This window comes from Hermetia illucens, chromosome 2, assembly GCF_905115235.1.
Source record: "Hermetia illucens chromosome 2, iHerIll2.2.curated.20191125, whole genome shotgun sequence".
NCBI classification, from domain to species: Eukaryota; Metazoa; Arthropoda; class Insecta; order Diptera; family Stratiomyidae; genus Hermetia; species Hermetia illucens.
This window is the reverse complement of record NC_051850.1, coordinates 50163485-50183562: the sequence shown is the minus strand read 5'-3', so window position 1 is coordinate 50183562 and position 20078 is coordinate 50163485. Positions and strand designations below refer to the sequence as shown.

Here is a 20078-nt window from a genome sequence, read left to right as displayed (position 1 = left end):
AAATCGTCTATCCTCATGTAGGGGACCAAAAATTCTTCGGAGGATTCTTCTCTCGAACGCGGCCAAGGAATACATGAGGACTGGCAAGATCATTGTCTTGTACAGTAAGAGCTTTGACCCTGTAGTGAGACGTTTCGAGCGGAATAGTTTTTGTAAGCTGAACTAGGGTCTGTTGGCTGACAGCAACCGTGCGCGGATTTTTCTCAGTCTACCGTCTATAAAAAGCTTGTAATTCTAAAACCCTTCAATTGATAGAATACAAACGTGTGGGGTGGAAGTGCCTCGAATCAGATATACAGAAATATGACAAAAGTCAATGTCCGCGAAAAAAGCTTTTTTATATGGTAGAGAGACATAGGTAAATTATAATACCTAGAATATATTATCATTCGTGTGATCATTTTCCCCTTCAGAAGAGTCAAATTTAAATATTCATTTGAAAATCATGACTATTTTTAAGAAAACATCTTAATATCGGTAACGTAGTTCAGGGATGAAGTATTTTTAGTGCCCATAAATTTCAATACCATGTTACAATACTTAGTCTATTTTGAAGCTTTTTATATCAAATATTGGCACCTCAAACAACGGCAACACTACATATCTACAAAACTGAGAGCTCAACAAAGCAGATTTCACTCCCTGTTATGTAGCTCAACGTTCGGTTTTCATTCGGGCATTCTCTAGAAATTTAAGAGAAACCCAGACCCGGCGTTACTTCATAGTGTTATAATCGTATCTTTTGCCAACGACAGATACAAGCAGCTTGAGAGAGATACGATTTGTGATTTGTATGAAAATCGGGCTCCACCATGCGGCGTTCGCATTGAAAATTTCTGTTTTCCACTTGATAATATTCGTTTGTAATTAGTCAATTGATGCAGACGGCGCGGTTATTACTTTATAGTAGTAATTCTCATTACTCTACTGTTCGGGCTACTGAAAGGATGGTTTACTGTTGAGCTTTGCGTTGCTCCTATGCGCTTGAGTGAATTTGATATAATAGTGTGAAAGCAAAGGAAATCAATCGGAACAACAAGTATTGAGGCCGGATTTCGTGAAGTTAAACAAACAATTTAGACGACTTACTAAGAGGAATGTGAATGCGTAATGTCGATAGCGTTGCAAAGGTCATGCCGGTTCCGAAGTTCATCTTTTCACTGACGAACGGGCGGTGATTAAGTTTCGTACTTTTAATGACCTCCCCTTGGTGCTCTAAAATTCATAGCCGGGTCTTAATGAGCGTTTCGAAACAGAACAGTCAGTCAAAACTGTTCTATCTGAAAACTAGTTGGATTCTTACTTATCTGCAACGGGTCGTGTAAAGTTATTATTTCTATGTGGCATTGTGCGAATTGAGGACGGGTATCGAGCCGGAAAAATAAAACAAGATTCGTTTAAGATAAGATAGTGCGTGCTGAGTGATTCCTTGCTTATGGCATATGGAGTTCAATGAGTTGTGCTGCTTAGATCTGATATGGAAATAACTGTGGATAACAGGAGATGAAAATTGTTTCCAGTGCTGAAATTTTAATAATTATCGTTAGCTAATCGAATGATTGTTAATTGTACTTAGTTATCGTTTCCTTTTGGCTTATCACCATGACGTAATGTGATATGAAATTCTGCAAAAGCCATAAAGCAGGCGGGTAGCAACTAACGCATAATATGCTCTTTGGAACGGTGTGAATTGTTACTATTACTTCACCTTCAGACAGTGAAATACAAATTGTTACCTTATCATACTGCAAATATGAATGCAATACACGCAAAGTGGATAATTTTACTTTTCATATTAATTCGGTAAGAAAACAAAGCGTTCGATATAGGGCAATGCAACCTGTTCGGAGTTAGTTTATTTTTGTTCAAGAAAGGAGCAGACATGTTCGTCATATGATGCTGATGCTAACTAAATTTTAATCTGACAACCAGCATTTTTAGTAATAAAAGTGATAACGTTACTTATGAACACAAATTTGTGTCAGCATTTCAAAAGTAATGTTCATTATCAAGTATATGTTATAATAGGTTCGGCCGTTGGCATTTGCTGATAGTGAGTGATTGCCAAACAGGGCATTCAAAACAGACTTGCTTCGTTGTTGGTGAAGTTACGGAACTCACAATCAAAGACGCGTGCTATGAGAGTAAAGCAGAAAAAAATAATGCAACTTTATCAGGCTGATCAGTCTCATGGAATATTTTGTTACAAACCTTCAGAATGAAGTTTAGCTTGAAAGTAGAAAATGATGCCAAAATAGCATAGCCATTAATTGATTGCAATTGAAATCAGATTTCAGTATATGAAAATGGAATTTTGAATATGAAATGTGCCAAAAGGTTTTTGATCCCAATTAATTCCCTTATTCAATTGAACTTACCAATGAGTGCCTTCTGTTTAGGAGTATGTGAAGTGATGCATGAAAGTTTGTTCAGAATCAGAAATAATAGAAAACACGATAAAGTTCACAAATAATGTGCCTACCATCTACATATATAATGGATTATGCGCATATACTGAATAAGGAAATGTGTATATCAAAGTTAGGGTAAACAACTTTATATAAGCTGGTAGGGTCCTTTTGTGAAAAAGGATAAAACTAATTTCTGGAATACTGTATGTACGGAAATGCCGTAAAATGTTTAGCCATTGGAGAAAGTATATAAAATTATATATGCATAAACTTACGAAACCCTAAACTGTGGAATCCATACAACAATGCGAGGAAATTAAGAAACAGGATGAATCTCATTTTAGAAGATTATTGCGTCCTAAGCCACCAGAATGCGTCTTTCTTTTAAAAAAATTGGACAAAAAAGATAATTAAACAATGATATTTTGAGACCTCAAACCGAATTTTCATACTCGTGGCTTTAACGTTGCAATAAACGCTTATCTATTGTGTATAAAATGAAATACTATTATTACTTCTGATTTAGAACATATGTATACATTTTCATGATAAACTTATCAACAAACCATAGAATGCTTCTTAGGTCAATTGCTACAGTAAAAAATCTTCATTCAGTTGTTACGGATGAATCTGGTGGTGTTATCATTTCATAAAATTCTTTGTAAAACAAAAGTAAATTATTTGATAATGAGAATCTTGTAATCTGTTATTATCTTTTCTGAACTCTTTGATTTGTCACATTTTTTTTCGGGGGCCTTAAATTGTATTTATTTTAATATTTTCAATTTCCGTGCCTTGAACATTTTAATAAAAGATTGTTGATCGGCAGTGGGATAGTTGACACTTTGGTATTACTGAAAATATTTCAATGATTAAAAGCCAAAAAATCAAATTTTCATAAAATGACTTCGATGGGAATTACGAATTTGAAACTATTTCCAAAACTAAAGAAACGTCATTCCCCATCGACAAAATGTGTAATGATTTCTTTGGGAATTTTGTGTGAATCGAGTTTGAAATGTAATCTAGAAGGATTCAAAAGAGGCATTCAATCTACAAACTTAGTTGAATGCATTTCAAACTCTCCAAATTTAAACCAGATGGTATGCTTTCGGATATACAAAGAAAAAAATTTTAGTTGGAAGACCACACCCTTGCAAACTATTGTAGAAATACTGCAAAGATAGGATAAATCCAAGACCTTTTGGTTAACCAAAAGCCAGTAGACTACCCCAGAATAGAATAGAATATTGCTGGCACTGAGATCTTTCAGATGAGAATACCTTATCATATACTGGTAACAAATCTCGCCCATTCACTGAAAGAGTTCTCTATGGATGGATGAAATCGATGTATCTCAAAAGTGACGAGACAAATTTGATTATTTTTCAACATAATCCCAACATAAGGAGACCAAACATTTGAAAGTCCAAAGTGGCGGGATTACACTATAAAGAGGACACGGAAAAATCTCCCAACCCAGTTTTTGAATCCATTTTTGCGTTATTTGGGCTATATAGGACTGTGAATTATCGTGAGGCAAAATTACACCTTTTTTTAAAACTTCAAAACTTCACCGAATTTAACATTTCATTTAATTTTCCAACTAATTTTTATAATAGTGACGGCACTGCCCCCTCAAGAAAATCGCTAAGAATTCGCGCTGCAGGAGTTGTGTATTCCATCTTCAGGCCTTGTCTTTTGGATTCAAGCTCGTCATTGATGATACATGATTTTTCCGTGGTAATATTTTCAGTCGGAATTGACATCTTCAACTGAACTTGAACTTAAAAAAATTGATTGAGAAACGATCAAAGACCGGCCTTAACAACAATGGCTTGATATACTAGATGATGAATCGAGTCTCTGGACTCTATCCAAATCAGGTTTATGACCAAGCAAAATGCTGTAATTGAATAAAACGAGCCAATCCCGCTTCTGAACGGGATAGACTGAAGAAGAAAAAGATACTTAATAAGGGATAAAGAAGATAATAAAAAACTGGGAACCACATTTAAAAAGAAACAAGAATTTAGCGTACATTAAATTTAACCATGAATAAAATAGAGAGCCGTATCGAAAATTTGTAGAAAGTCGTAGTAGGATCTACCCTTATTTAATTACAAATACAATGCAAAGAATAATCCATCACTCTATAAAGGTCGCTTTAGTAGTAAGATCATGAAGTTCAAAACGGACGGCGATTAAAATTTCATTAATAACAAGAGATTTGTATGGTCCTGGAATAAAGTCCTCTCACATCCGTCAAGACATAATTCAACTTGGTTTGCGGATTAGTAATTGCAAGATGTTCATATCAACAGCGAGAATCCTAATGTCTTACGGTGCTCAAAACTAGTGTTGATAAGGACGGATTACGTCAAACAATAATTGCAAATAGAAGAACAAAGTTTTCTATTTGTTTCAACTATCATCGAATTACTCATACCAGCTGTTTAAATATGAAACCGGATTTTTTTATTAAAAAATACAAGTTTATTATGGGGGAATGATAAGATACATACATATTTCATTCAAAGTGGCGGCAGCTTTTTCTAGATAATCGAGCCTTTCTGAAGTATTAAATGATTCAAATCGATCATTTGACGTTGATAGATTTCAGTATTGACTGTTTCACCAGGTTTCAGAATACCCTTCTTATCCCACCAGACACAAAATATTGCTACCTATCCGTGCAGATTTAGCGTTACGTCATTTTGCAAGGGTTTTTTTTATATTTCCTACTGTTTCTCAACCAATCTATGCCGCCCCTATTATCTCACCATTTGAACCTATCCCATGGTTTTCAAACGTACTACTTTTTAGTGTCGCATGTAATTGATTGGCAAATCGTTGCTGTACCTCATAAAAGTCGACATTTTCAACTTGAAAAATACGTTATTCAATGAAATTAGTGTTCCTATTACTTACGTTCTAGTAAAAAAGTAAATTTTATGAAAAGTGAAAGTAGGTTAACTTAAAGCAAAGCACACTTGTGAATGTTTGACCTAATCTTTCATACATTTTTGCAAGTTTTGAAAACAGAGATCACGTTTCGTGGCAAATTATGATGCGTTACCTAAAAATGAGACTACTAATGACTCGAAGAACCATGACTTCAAATCTGATTTTCGATGCTGCTATTGGCAAAAAATCATCTCCTTTCGAATAAGCCTTCCTGGCGTGTCCCATATCCAAAAGATAAACTGCAGTCTCCCGAACTGACCTTTGAGAAATGTTCAGTTCACAAGTTAGCTCTCTTAAGCTGTACTGACAATTTTTGAGTAAGATTTCCCTTATTTTATCAGCATTTACGTTAGTTAGCCCATTGCTGGACAGCCAGAACGTAACAAATCGCTAGCCACTTGGTCACCGTCCTTGAATGACTTGACCCACTTATATGTTAACCTTCTGTAACATCTTTAATTATTTGGCATTCGAAATTTCACCCGAAGGATAAAACTTTAGGCAAATTCGCTGTTAGACAAAACAATATATCGTGAAAATCCTTCTTCTTCTTCTTCAGCCTTTGACCTGTTCAGAAGCGGGATCGGTTTTGCTCTGTCAAAGACCTCATCTAAATACAGTCGCGAGGCTTAAAAATCACGATCCAACACTCAGAATCATAGAGGGCATTTTTCGATTTGAGACGTCCTTTGATACGTGGCTCACAAAGAACGCGAGTTGTAGAACGCCAATTCATCTAAATTGTGCTACTGCGGGAAGCAATTTCATAACACAGTTTACCATCAGCTGACAGCATTGATCTGAGATATTTATATCGTTCAGTTCTGGGCAAATCACTGCCACTGACAGTGATAGTGCCAGTTTTGTGGCATCGGTCGCCAAAAATTTTGTTTATTCAGATTCAATCTGAGACCGTACAAATTAAAGAACACTGTTAAGTGGAGTAACAAAAACGACAAATGAGACACTGAATGACATATGGAGCTCAAACATTGTCATTGCCGTTGACAATGCTATCAATTTATCCGGAAAAATGAATTCGGAGGAATATATATGCACGCTGCTTTTAAATACGTTTGCACCAACTAACCTTAACTATATTTCTTACTATACTTATTATTCAACGAAAAATACTTCCACCAATAATTTATTTATTCAAGTGTCATACATATATAATTATATTCTGTATAATTATATATTCAACTAATACATAATTCCTACTGTGATAATTTCTTCTAAAAAAATCATCTTCTAAAAATATATCACTCTAAATACGAAACTGGATAGTCTTCGATGGAACTTAATTGAATTAATAGGCTGGCAGACAGTTGAAATCGATAAAGTCAATAATCGATGCGAAATTTGATACCAACTGTAACCTATATCTCCAACATATGATTTTAATTTTCCAGCAAGTCTAGCTATCAATTCTGACACAAACGCCTTGCACCAAAGTTCATTTTAATTCAATCCATTAGGAAGGTCCAAAACTTAGCGTGCTTGTTGACCGTTTACGTTTTTATGCAACGTTCAAGACGTTGCTCTTAAAAGGGGAAAATTGATAGCTTTCTAAACTATGACGAACCCACCTGCATGACTAGTTGATGTTTGAATGGGTACAGTAGGTGGGTCAAGTTCAATCCATATAGACATAATCAAATGTACCGGATTTTCCAGGGAATTTTTGGAATCAACTGCAAATTGTTCATACAAAGCCCTTTGAACTTTCCGTGACTAAATATTTCATCAATGATTGTCATATGTAAAAATATTTCCTTGGCTTATCAAAGGGTTATATTTTGTCGAGATAAAATATGTTCATTTTTGAATTATTTATTACCACCTATTAAGATTAAATTTGTTAACTTTTAGAAAAAGTCATTTATGTTACTATGCCACTCATTTAACTGTTTTATTTTCCTCTGTCTTGATTCAGAGCAATTCTTCTAAGCATTCATTTTTACTGGCTTCATCATGCCTCTTGTTTTCTTTTTTGAATAATCAATTATTTATTAATATTTATTCAATTGGAAATTTTCTTGAACCATACTGGACGCATCTGCATCGTATTTAAAAAAATGAAAAAATTAACAGAAAAGATAAAAACATGAACACACCATTCCATGAAAAGTTTTAATCAAGTTGAAATAAAAAGTGCAACTTGTTATATTAACCTAAATCGGGTTGACTATCTGTATAGTGAATCATGATGTAAACACAAGTATCTTTTTGTAGTTCCCAGTTTACTTCTACGGTGTTTGGTTTAAACTTTCTATTATATTACAAGCATATGCGTGCAAAGCGGCTAAATTCAATTATATGTTAATTGTTATCCCGCAGCTAATGATCTGCGTAGTTGGGTGGTAGATAGGCTTATGAAAGATGTTCAATATTAGATAAGATTCAGTGCAGTTACATAACATGAACAGCATTTGATTTAATTGGGCATAAGGCGTTTAGAAAAACTAGACTAGATCTCAAAAGGCTTTTAAGTGTTTACGAAATAAAATTTGTGAGCTACCCTAACTATTTTAATATTTACAGGATTCACACCTAATTTCGCAAGTTCTCATGATAGTCTTTATGCCAATAGGCAATTCCAATTCTTTAAATTGTATTCTTAAGAACAAAGGAAGAGTGACTAGGGGGAATGTCATTCAAAACTCGCAAATCCATCTTCCAAACAAGGCAAAATTTTAAGCCCAATTTTATTTGGTTTGATATAAAAATAGTTTGTATCATTATGATTTTTCATCTAGATATGTTAGTTTTTAGAATTGCAAATTAACAGAATTATTGACTAAACAATTTTATTGCATATTTAATATTCCGGGAAGATTTACTAACAAACCATGTCTGACGCTTATTTTAGAAATAAATGGAAACTTTTCCCTTTTATTTCATATATTTATGAGACAATCCTGACAAGTCTTGAGAGTAAATGCTTGGTTGTTTTTGGGAAAATAGATTACAAAACGGGAAGAAGAGGCGGACAAACATTCAATCAACTATAGAGCTTCTGTTTTTACAAAACTCTTAACGTGTTTTTTAATGCGCCTTATCCAAGATGAATAAACGTAAATGTATTATAATTAACACTTTATCGTCGTAAACAAAGTTCAAGGTAGACATGAAATGCGGAAACAGTTTTATTAACAAAAGTAGTTAATATGGTCATTTTCTAAGAAAACAAGAATAATAATACACACACAAAATATCAAATTTTAAATTGCAATAATTTGCGCAATTTATGTATCTCAGTTACATGTTTTTATGTCGCTCCATGTTCAGGGTTTTTGAGAAGTTGCATGTTAAAATGACAATTATTGGACAGCTTAGCAATAATAAGATTTGAAAGAAATAATAAACCAGATATTAACAAAATAAACTGAAAAATTGTAAAGGCGCCCTTTTATTATCTGTATAAATAGAAACTCATTGATATGTTAAGTAACAATAAATTGATTAACCGATAAGAGATAGGTTATATTATGTAACTAAAACGGGAAAATTAAGGTCGAATGAGTGCTTTGGCTTTTCCAGTGCTTCCCGCAAAACAACAACTATTCATTTATAACGTTGGAAAGCTGATTGATGGAATTTCATTAGGTTTGAGCGAGTGGGTTTACCAAATAGTAATAGAGCCGTATTGATATGTAGAAATGTAGGATCGGTTATGTTATCTAGGGTATATATTCTGTCAAAATATAACCGGTAGTCAGCCTAAAACAACATAAATCATTAAAATTTATTTGGTGTCCTTCAAAATACATAGTCGTAATTTTTAATTTTTCAATGAGCAAAGCAATCATCCGTACTCTTTCTATGACAAGTTACTTTGTGTGATTCATTTGAGTCGCAACGTTGTCGGTTACTTTGTTAGCATGTCATACTCACAAATCCAAATTTCGTCACCTGCATTTTGCGTTTTATAAATGCAGGGTCTGAATTAACTTGTTCTATTTCTTTAGTGACTTTTTGCAACGCGCCATTTGCAGAAAGTTCAGCTCTTTTGGAACAAGCCGTATACGTAATTCACGCGCAAAATATCGACTAAAATATGATGAATTGGCTTTGGCTCCCCGCATAAAGATCAAACTTAAAGCCAAAACCATTGAATATAATACTAACATAAAAGAATTTTATTATAAAAACCATCAACGCAGACCATTTGAATAACTCAGTCCCAGTTTTATTTTGGTAGAATGCAAGTTGGAAACATTACGTCAAACTCTGGATAAATTATTTTTATAGTAGTAGCAGTTCTTACGCCATTGTTCAAATATTTAATAAATCACGTATGAATGTGAAAGCCAAATTTCGACAAATTATACGAGACGGGAAATTATAAGAAATTTTAAGCTCCAGAGTTTCGAAAAGTATTGGAGTGAATTTATGCCCTCCCCGCTTTGTTGCCTGTTTTGATGAAGTTAGGAAACTTAGCACTAGTGAATAACTAATATAATTTTAGGAGTGGTGAAACTGTGAACTTCTACTTCTATCTACACCTTCGATTATTTAAGTAAATATATCTCATACCTCGTCACTTTTTGTTATTGTTGATGTGAACAGATTCAGTCCAGATCATCGATACTGTTAAAGACTATACGACAGCGTTATCGAATATATATCTAACTTGGAATTCCAATATTTCGCTAGGAAAACCCTAATGACACCCAGGAGGACTTGTTACTAACGCCTTGTACTCAATATGATACATTTGATGATAATTTTCATGAGGCTATGACAATGCTCGATGACTTCAGTTTTTCATGTGAAGGTGTTCACATCATTGATGAATAAATATGTTGATGTTGTGCCAATGCACATAAAGCCATTCCAGAAGTGTAACTGAAGGCTTCTTTAACATGATCTCTATATTCGCTGTTTATTTACAACTTAATTTTTCCGATTTTTTAAAAGTGTTGGAACTACCCTCGTTTTCCCTAGCCATCCAGGTTACCAATTCGGAACGTATATTTAAAACAAAGTACATCCATTTCCATCCCAACTTTACAATACAGTGGAATCCCGATAATTCATACATCGATAATATGTATTTCTTGCTAATTCGTACAAACTTATCGATCCCCAAAGTTAATTTCGTTACTTTGTACTTCCGATAATTGGTTATCCTGTCCACATCTACTTGATATTGAGCCGGATCAAATGGGGAGTAACTTATCCTCACGTTTTATGGTCCACGGACCTCTCGTTTGGGGCGTAGCACCCAATTATGCAAAAAAAACATAAAACGTGAGAGTAAGTTGTTCCCCATTTGGTCTGGTCCAACATCAAGTAGATATGGACTTAGGATCCCTCAAATCCCAAACGAAAATCTAGCTTTGGCCTCGCTTAGGCTCAATCTATTGGCGATATAATTCGCACCATTGTCCCGTTTTTGCGATTATATAAAGGAGCGTTTTCCACCTGTTGTCAATTTCGGTCACGCTACTCCCAGGGCAGAGGTGAGGCAGCGTCTAATGAGTTACCTCTGTCCTGGATGAAACGGTTAGTCGTCTTTTTTTACCATACTGCAAGTTTGTTGATATGGTTTGATTTGTATTCAGACAATATGACTTGTTTGATGACTAGGACGAAAGCGGTTGATAACAATGCCATGACTTATTTTCGATCATTGAAGTCGATGAAGTTTATCTCAATAAAATCAGTACAGTCGAGGAAAGCAGGTAATAAGCGTAAAATTGAAGACAGAACATCGACTAAATTCTTTTTGGCGTCCGCTTCCATAATCGCGCATAAAATCATCTTAATTCTCTTCAGGGTGGAAGAGGACTACTCTGCATAATGCATACTATGCGTTCATAAATCAGTTGATCATCTTTTGTCTATGGCTTTATTCTGGAAATTTAATATATGGGGCAGACACTGTTTTTCAATTCCCAAAGTGAAATGGAGGGATATTAAGGGGAAGGCCTATCCAAACCACGTCTTTGATCCTGATTCATTTTAAGACAAGTCAACTCTTTTTGCAAAACCTTTAATGTTGAAGAGATCGCAATAACCTGTTGTACGGAATTACGATTGACTGGAGTCATTATGAGGAAAATTTAATTGATTGGCTCACTTTTATTATTATTCAGCCGTGCCGTACAAATAAGTGTCCGATTTTTTTTCCTCCCGATACAAATAGCAGCAAACTATAAAACCCATCTAATGATTAAGAAGAGAGTTGATTCAATAAAGTTTGTTCTATAATTGCTAGAACTCTTATTTTTTTCTTAACATTGGATTGTTATTCCTAATAAACCTGATACCGAGAGGGAGAGGCAGGAATTGCGTCAGTCGGTCGACATTTTTTTATTCAGAATGTGCTAAACACTATTCGTTGATAGAACCTTATCAGTGATCGTAGGAATGTGATTACTTGCAAATATGGAAAATCAATATCGCAATGCAGGGAGCATGAACCTAAAGTTAAGGTCGTCGACACTGAGATACTATTTAGAGTTGTTCCAACAATTAAACTAAGTCCCTCAACGTACTGCGTTTACAAAAATTTATTATCGCTTAAGAAGCAATTTACATGATTACTTGATGCCTTTTTTTTAATGGAGAAAATGTTTATGGAAAATATTGATTGCAGGTAGTTTCCACTTACTCACTTAAGCATTTTTAAGAGTTCCTGAGATTTCTTATCGTTAGCAATGAAACTTGACGGAATAAGAACGCTATACGGTGAATTGGTGGACCTCGGCGCAAAAGCGGGATGCCTGGAGTTTCTTATTAAGGCAGGCCTAGACCGGATACCGGTTGTTGCGCCGTTGATGATGATGATACGGCGGGAAAACTGCTGCTTTAAATGGCTCAAAAATTAGTTATCTAAATCACAACCGAAAAATCTGAAAAAAAATCAGGAGGCTGCCACTATATGCTACCTAGGCTCCGAAATACCCTATATAACGATATCTGTTCAAATAAAGTTGATAATAATAAATTATTATAATTTTTAGTAATTGGCTGCAAAACCCCCCTTAAATTAATTTTCGCACCACGACATTGCTGCTGTAATGTATAAAGTTTTTATGATGAGGGAGACAACTAAAATACCAACCATTTGTAACATCTACTGCATAAACATATTGTTTTTATCAAATGCGCATCTCATATGAAAACGGGGTTGAATGAATTAATTAGTTACAACTGATCTCTCAAAAATGTGGAAAGGCAAACCTTAAAAGAATCATTGTGTATAAAAACCAACAAACTGGAAAGAAAAAGACCACGATTATGATCATTTCCTAGGTAGGACACACTCAAATGGGTCCACAGGAGGAGTTTACTTAAAAAATTATCCCATTCGCATAAGAGCGACAATAACTGAGGGGAATATAGATTTTAGTGCTAGGGAAATATCTCCATTTGTGCCCCTTGGAGAGAAGTATTCTCTAATACGGATATTATTCCATTCTTAACAATTATAGTTTGTGAGACCGTAACGATTTTACGTTAATATCATACAGGTAGGAGTTACGTCTTTATGAATCGAATTTGTGAAATGTTGATATATCAGCAGTTGTAGTATGTGTCCTTTCATCATATTGTTGAAATCACATATGCTACAAGTTTAAACCTTCCACAAAAACTATTTCCACATCTCAAGAAACCTTAACTATTTGGTCAGTACCTTTTACAAAGAAGTACGGCTCAATGATGCTGCCGATTCACTAATTGCTCCAACATGCGGCTTTAAGTTGAAGCATTAGTTTGCTTACATCGGTATGGTGATCCTAAGTTCATTAATGTTGGTTAGGTCACATTCCCGCCAAAGTGGAAATGAAGCTCGTTACTGAAAACGTTCCCACTGGAGTTAAAGTGAGTTTCGTTTTTGAAAATGATTTTTGTTAAGGAATTTACTATCCTCGTTCAAATGCTTTAGGGTCTGTGCAGCAAAACCGCCTCATCAAAAGCCGCTGCCTCAAATTGTCTTTATATAACTATAAGTACCAAGTTGGTTCACAAAACCTGATGATTGGTGAATCTTGCTACGCAGGGTCATTCAGACCTTGAGAAGTCATAAGCCGAACCAGTTTGATGAAATTTATTCACAATTTTTTTGCAAGGATTTTTTTTTGAAATTTTTGAAACATAAATTCGCCCCTTCTGGCCAGAGCTAAACTACTTTAATGAATGACAAGAACGACACTCATTTTAGAAAATATGGAAGAACCCTCATTTTCATTTATAACCCTTGGCCTAATGAGAATTAGAAATAGTCCGATTATTATTACAAAGTCCTTTTTAGGAGCTCCATTATCACCCATTCCATTATTACGATATCAATGACTAAGATAAGCTGCAAAACTCAACTTTGGTCATACTTTTATTAAATATTATCAAGGTTGGGCGGCGTGATTTTTGAGCTGGTTAGGCATAAGCGTCTTGATTTGGTTGCTCTCACAGTATTAAGTATGATGATAATGAAACTGAAGCACATTCTCAATGAAAACAAAGTAAAGGATCAAATAACATTAACAACGAAGAGGTTGTGTGGATGCTCTATACTCCATACTCCATAAAGGAGTGGAACGGAGATATATAGATTAAAAAATAGTAAGACTTTTTAAATAAAACAAAAACCATTTATTTATTCTTCCAAATTTATTTCGTCGCCTTCAAAGTAATTCCCTCCGGATGCAATGCACTTATGTCAACGTTTTTTCCAGTCTTCAGAACAGTTGTTAAAATCATTTTCATGAAACGCCTTTAGGGCTTTCTTCATTGTGATTTAAATCTCCTGAATCGAGTCAAAACGATGTTCACGAAGTGGCAATTTCAGTTTAGGGAACAACCAGAAGTCAGACGGAGCTAACTTAGTCGAATAGGCCAGGCGCGTCGCACTGATATAAATTATGGTTTTACAGACTTAGTGTCACGACGGTCTTTTTTAAACAAATTTCGTTTTTTTGGTACCAAATGAGATGAGACGCGTCTGAGGTCTAATTGGTCCTTCAAAATTTATTGAATTTAGTCAAATGATTAACTTAATTCTTGACCTGGTTGACGTTGTTCTCATCGGTAGACGTGGAAGGACGACGAAGATGATCATCGTCCTCAATGCGTTCTCTGCTTTCATTGAAAAATTCGTACCAACCGAAAACACTAGCTCTCGAAAAAACATTATTACCAAATGCCTTTTTCAACATATCCAGTGTTTAGGTAGCCGAAATACTATTTTTAAAACAAAATTCAATGCAACCCTTTTGTGGAATTTTTTTCACTCATTGTAAAAATCGAAAAATGTCATTTTGTTGTTGAATAAAAACACGCGTGCCTCATTTAAGGATAAGGATTTAAGTACCACTGAAGCTATGGTCTCAAAATTTGACATAGATGTCAGTTAAGGTTTTACCAACACAAAGAAAAAAAATATCCTAATGCTTGCGAAATTTCAATTCAATTGTCTTACTAATTTTTGATCACAGTAGTAAGGTTTAGGATGTCTACCAAATTTGATACAATCCTTCGATCAGTTGGTTTTTTTCAACGAGTTTTGTGGCCTTTTTGAATGCGACCGGGGGAGCAGATAATTTGAAGCGACTATACTCGCAACTTGACCGTGAAGAATCTGGGAAAGAGCATTCAATTCTCAAGGTCGTGTCATTTGCTTACTTACAATAGCGATGTGGAAATGTATAGTTTACACAAATTTATCTGCTTTGCGAATCTAACGGCCCAAGATCTTGGATGAGTTTCCCGTTTCCCGGCTTTATCAATTTGTGATTATTTCTATGGATCCACTTTTTACAAACAAAGTTGACGTGGAGTTCGCACCTGTCCGGGTAAATTCGCAAAAGGTTAATTAATGAATATTAGACATTGTCGATAATAGAACATAACACATTGCTTATCAATCCGATTGTGATTGCTGTAGTATGGGCTTTTCTTTATTTTACTTTATTGTACTCAACAAGATGCAGCTTCGGCGTCTCTAGATTTATACGTGCTTAAACTTTCAAAGATCCTATCTATATTTAATTCAGAAAATGTGCCTCGATAAACTGGAAAACTATGACATCAAGCGGATATGCTTTTAATCATTATTTACTAATCGAAATGACACCTCACTAACTAAAATGGTGAAAAACATAATTGATTAGCGCTCATTAGTCATTTATCAGGAGAACTTTTTCCTTAAACATACTATTCAATTGACATTCAATTGAACAGGTGTGCGCGTAAAATCGGATACCTAAAGGTGTTTGAAATGTTCCCCTGTAAAAAATTGATCACTTTATTTACGACTGAATCACATTCTTTTGTTATACAACAAAGTGCGATTGGTCAAAATAAATAGAATTGTGTTTAACATATTTTTGATAAGACGATTAGAGGATTTTACGTGAATCACTGAGTTGATAATATTGTTCGTATCAGCTCAGGCGCAGTTAATCATTTGTTAAAGTATGCAAATTTGAAATATATATTGTAATGGCCAACAAAGTGCCATTGGAGCAGAGGCAATGTAAGATTTAAAGTCCACAGTTCTGACTAGCTGTTGGAACACAGCATTTGCGTAGATAGAATGGACCTTGTCTCAGGGCAAAGTAAACAGTTTATGAGCTCATAAGCGAGGTTTATGCCTACATACATGCATAATAATTACAAGAGATACATTTCGTATTAGCTACTCCGAAATGTTGGTTGCCTAATAGGATTCCTCAATAAAATTTGATGACGATGCTAACACTAGCAACTAATTATGAAAACTTTTTTCAGGCCGTCATTAGGCGAAATTGCCAATGATAACGGTGTAGATGATTATGTGGGTGAAAACTATGAGGAGGACGATTATGACTATGATTTAAATGAAATACTCAATGAGACTGAACCACCAACAACCTCCTCTACAACTACTCCAGCGCCTACAACTCGATTTAGTTCCAGGACCAAAGCAACAACTCAAAGAATTCCAAAACTTTTAGGAGGAACGTTTCAAGGTATGTACACAATAATCTATCTATATATTGCCTCAGATAACTTATAACTTGTTACAGATACTCCAAATTATGTTTGTCCGGAGGAATGCAACTGTAATTTCGACTTCACTTACATCAATTGTTCAATGCGAAACCTTGAACATGTGCCATACGCGCTTCCACACGTAGTTGAAAAATTAGATTTAAGTAGCAACGTTATAAAAAAATTGGAACAAGGAGATTTTTCTAGTTGTAGGAACTTGAAGGAACTGATTTTAGATAATAATCCATTGGGCACTGTTGATTTTACGGTAAGAGATTTTTGTATCTTATACTTGCTATTCAAACTTATTTTTGTTTCGTATTTAATATTCAAGTTTATTCACCACAACCATCATGTGTGGAATTAACATTTCCTAATTTTTATTCCAGAAAATCTCAGGCCTTGAGAAACTACAATACCTTTCCCTTGTAAATAACCATTTATCGCAAATCGACAGAAATGCATTTTCTAGTTTATATGCATTGAGGACCTTGAACCTCAGTCACAATCCAATTGCCATATCCGCCAGTTCATCATCACATTCGTTCCTCAATCAGCCAAATTTACAGGAGTTGAGTTTGAACAAATGCAAAGTGCATGGAATTAATGCTAACACGTTCAGTAATTTAACTAGATTGACCGCACTTGATCTGGGGAATAATGAATTCGATGAGGTAGGTCAATTTTTTATAACATATTTCAGTTATCACTTGAGGTTGTGTTAATTGATGTTTAAAGCGGTGATACCGTTACTATATGAGGCTAATGGATTCTAGTTTTCTTGCTTCATTATTTGAAAAAATTGTTCGAATGAATTTTGATTCATTGCGAAGTGTGAATTAAAGTATAGAAAAATATTATGCAATTGGTGATCAATACTTTTTAAGGTGTGAATATTTCCTGCCTTCTATTATATTATATTCTTCATACAGAAAAGACACGTATGTTTCCATTTTAGTTGCATAAAGATTTCCACTCCCTGACATTGATTCCCCTCCCTTATTCCACTCAAAGTAAATATCAACAGTTGTTTTACCTTCTAACTTTTCGCCACCAACAATTGCAGCGTCGAATATTCCGAATATAGCCGAATCAGATCCAAATCTAGCACAAATGTACGACATACATTTAACAATTTATCCATTTTATTTCCCGGTTTTCGTTGCCGATGTGCATAAACTACACGCAAGCAGCAAATCGATATAAAAGTGTTCGAACCTATGAAAGACCTCGTGAAATTAAAACTGCCTGAACTAGAGGAAAACACCATCAGAGAATTGTGTAAACTCCTAACATCAATTGATATAATCAGCTTTCCAAAATTCGATATAAGTTGTTTCGAGCTTGAATCGGATTCATCATTCGATGATAGTATCATTCCGAGACAATCATCCGAGGGCGATGACAACGGTATGCCCAGTACTGATGACAAAGGTACATCTTGTTCTATTTTACTCCATTTATTTTCCATTACTTTTGAATATAAGTAGCTTTCAAACGAATTATTACAACTTTTCAACTTATCTTGTAGATGGTTTGAAATCCTTCGCTTCAAGAGATAACTCGAGCAATGCGGACAACAAAAACGGTGAAAAATCGATAAAAAGTGAGCAAGAAAGTGTTCCGAAGAGAAGGCGTCCTCCGTCAGCCATGGAACCGACGCAGAGAAATAGAACTCTATCTGACAGTCTTTCAAATGGCACCACACCAGCTATAAATCAACAAACAGACGATTCTGGCGACGAGGAGGAGTATAAGGTTGCGATATCATCGCAAACAATCAATCATATCCTTATTGGTGAGCATGATATCCCATTGTTGAATATACATAAAAAATATGAATACACATCACCAAATATTTGAACAAAAAATTATATTGGATCCCTTTTCATTATTTTCTAGGAATAATAATAGTCGCAGTTGCTGGGATTATCATTGGGATCATCTGTCGTCGGGATATTTGTGGTGTTAAAACGAAAATGTGTCGTACAAGACGCCCGCCTCCGACAGACCAAGTCCGGCCTGCTGAAGAGATACCATTGAATAAAGTTTAAGTTAAAAGTTAAGTGATACAAACGCGATATATGTATTTATGGAGCAAATTGTAGAGATACTAAGTTAAAGATTAATTAGAACTATGAAACATTAATTTTTTATAAAGACTAATTTTAGATTTCACTAAGGAGATCGAATACTGACAAGTGAATAAATTTTAGAGAAAATTATTATTTATTTTGTAATATAAATCGTCAGTTTAGTATTTATCTACTTGCAAGATTAAAGAAGGTTTCATTTCTGTTTAGAGGAATTTGTTAAAAACGATATTGTGTCAAATTGTTCGGCAATAAATGAGGTGTTGAGATATTTCGTTAAATTAATTTCAAAAACGGTTACCACCATTATTAAAGCCATCTCTAGAATGATCTTTTAAAATGAGAAACTCCGTTCTGGGGTTATATCTAAGATTCGTTAATGCAAAGATATATTGGAATATTTATTGTATTATAGATTAATGGTAGATAATAAACCCATAGTGAACCGATTAATTTGCAAGTGGCAACACGTGTACGCGTATACCCACAAAAATGTAGTTGCCCAACTTAGTATATAGCATATGATATTAAAAGAACCTCCTAAATCTGGGTTGTGCTGGAAAGGCAACATTTATTACTGTAGATTAAGGTGAGATATTCCAAAAACTTTTGTTAGTCCTAATGAATAAAATGCTATGAGCAATCCTTTTATTGTAAGGTCGGTGAAATGGTTGATGCGCTATCAATCAGGTCATGACCTGGTCGGACTAACTAACTTTTCTGTCGAAAACTGGACTTTCCATTCCGGAACCATTTTCGAAATACTTGAAAGTGGCTCCATTTTTTGGGCCTACCGGGTTTTTACCTTCTTATCAAACACATGTCTGTATCTAGGTTTGGCTTCACGCCTGAGCTCAGATAACTCTACAGCAACAAACTTTCTTAAAGACTTCAATTTCAACTTTCTTTTTCAAAGAGCTGGTTTAGTTGGCCTAGTTGATTGGGTCTTTGTGATGTTTCATCGAGACACTGTTTTTTCAGAACAGCAATTTTGATGATGTTCCAGTGCTCCTTATTTTGGATCATCATTTTAACAATATTACTAGCATTGCTTTTGCCGATTCTCAATTCAAACGTTATTTTCTCTTTTTCGCCATTTTTCATAACGTAAGAAAGTATGTTTAGCATCATTTATTTTCGCATCAGATTACAGCACCAATGTTCTGCTTTGCCCGCACAATGAAGATATTGGAAAAAATATCCATGTCCGAACAAGAATTGCGTCAAGGAGAAGTTCCCTCGCCAACATCTCTTTCGATTCTTACATCCCCTTCCGTCCGCTATCTGATTTTCTGAAAATTCTCTATTGACTTTCTATCTGTTACCTCATTACCCTTAAGTATGACGGAAGTTTACCATTAGAAGTTTACGCTTCCTTTGCATAGCACCTCGGACATTTGTCATGAATTTGCTTAAGATGCTGACTATTTTCCCTGTTTTGGTTGCTACATATTACATTTGAGACCAGAAATTTAATCTAAGATCAAACATTATACCAGATATTTAAGCTCCTTCTCTGTTTTCAGTGTGTTGTACTGTACTTGCACTTAAACTTCTAATGGGATATGTCATTTCGTCAGAAGTATTTGTTCGAATTTTCAGCGGCGAAGTTCAAATCATAGGC

General features: G+C 34.8%; 2 protein-coding genes across 6 annotated transcripts in view; one reads left to right on the top strand and one right to left on the bottom strand.

Moving 5' to 3' along the window:
- Positions 1-20078, bottom strand: part of LOC119649871 (serine/threonine-protein kinase unc-51) — a 94143-nt gene that overhangs the window by 42883 nt on the left and 31182 nt on the right. The window lies entirely within an intron of this gene.
- On the top strand, positions 775-18725 carry LOC119649872 (serine/threonine-protein kinase 11-interacting protein). 2 transcript variants are annotated; one of them, XM_038052247.1, is made up of 7 exons: positions 775-1803; positions 16119-16339; positions 16397-16629; positions 16751-17035; positions 17555-17795; positions 17893-18159; positions 18264-18725. In XM_038052247.1, the coding sequence occupies exons 1-7, from the start codon at positions 1754-1756 to the stop codon at positions 18413-18415; spliced, it is 1449 nt and encodes a 482-aa protein (XP_037908175.1). In that variant the 5' UTR covers positions 775-1753; the 3' UTR covers positions 18416-18725. The 2 variants fall into 2 exon arrangements, with proteins under 2 accessions (XP_037908175.1, XP_037908176.1); XM_038052248.1 differs by lacking the exon at positions 16751-17035.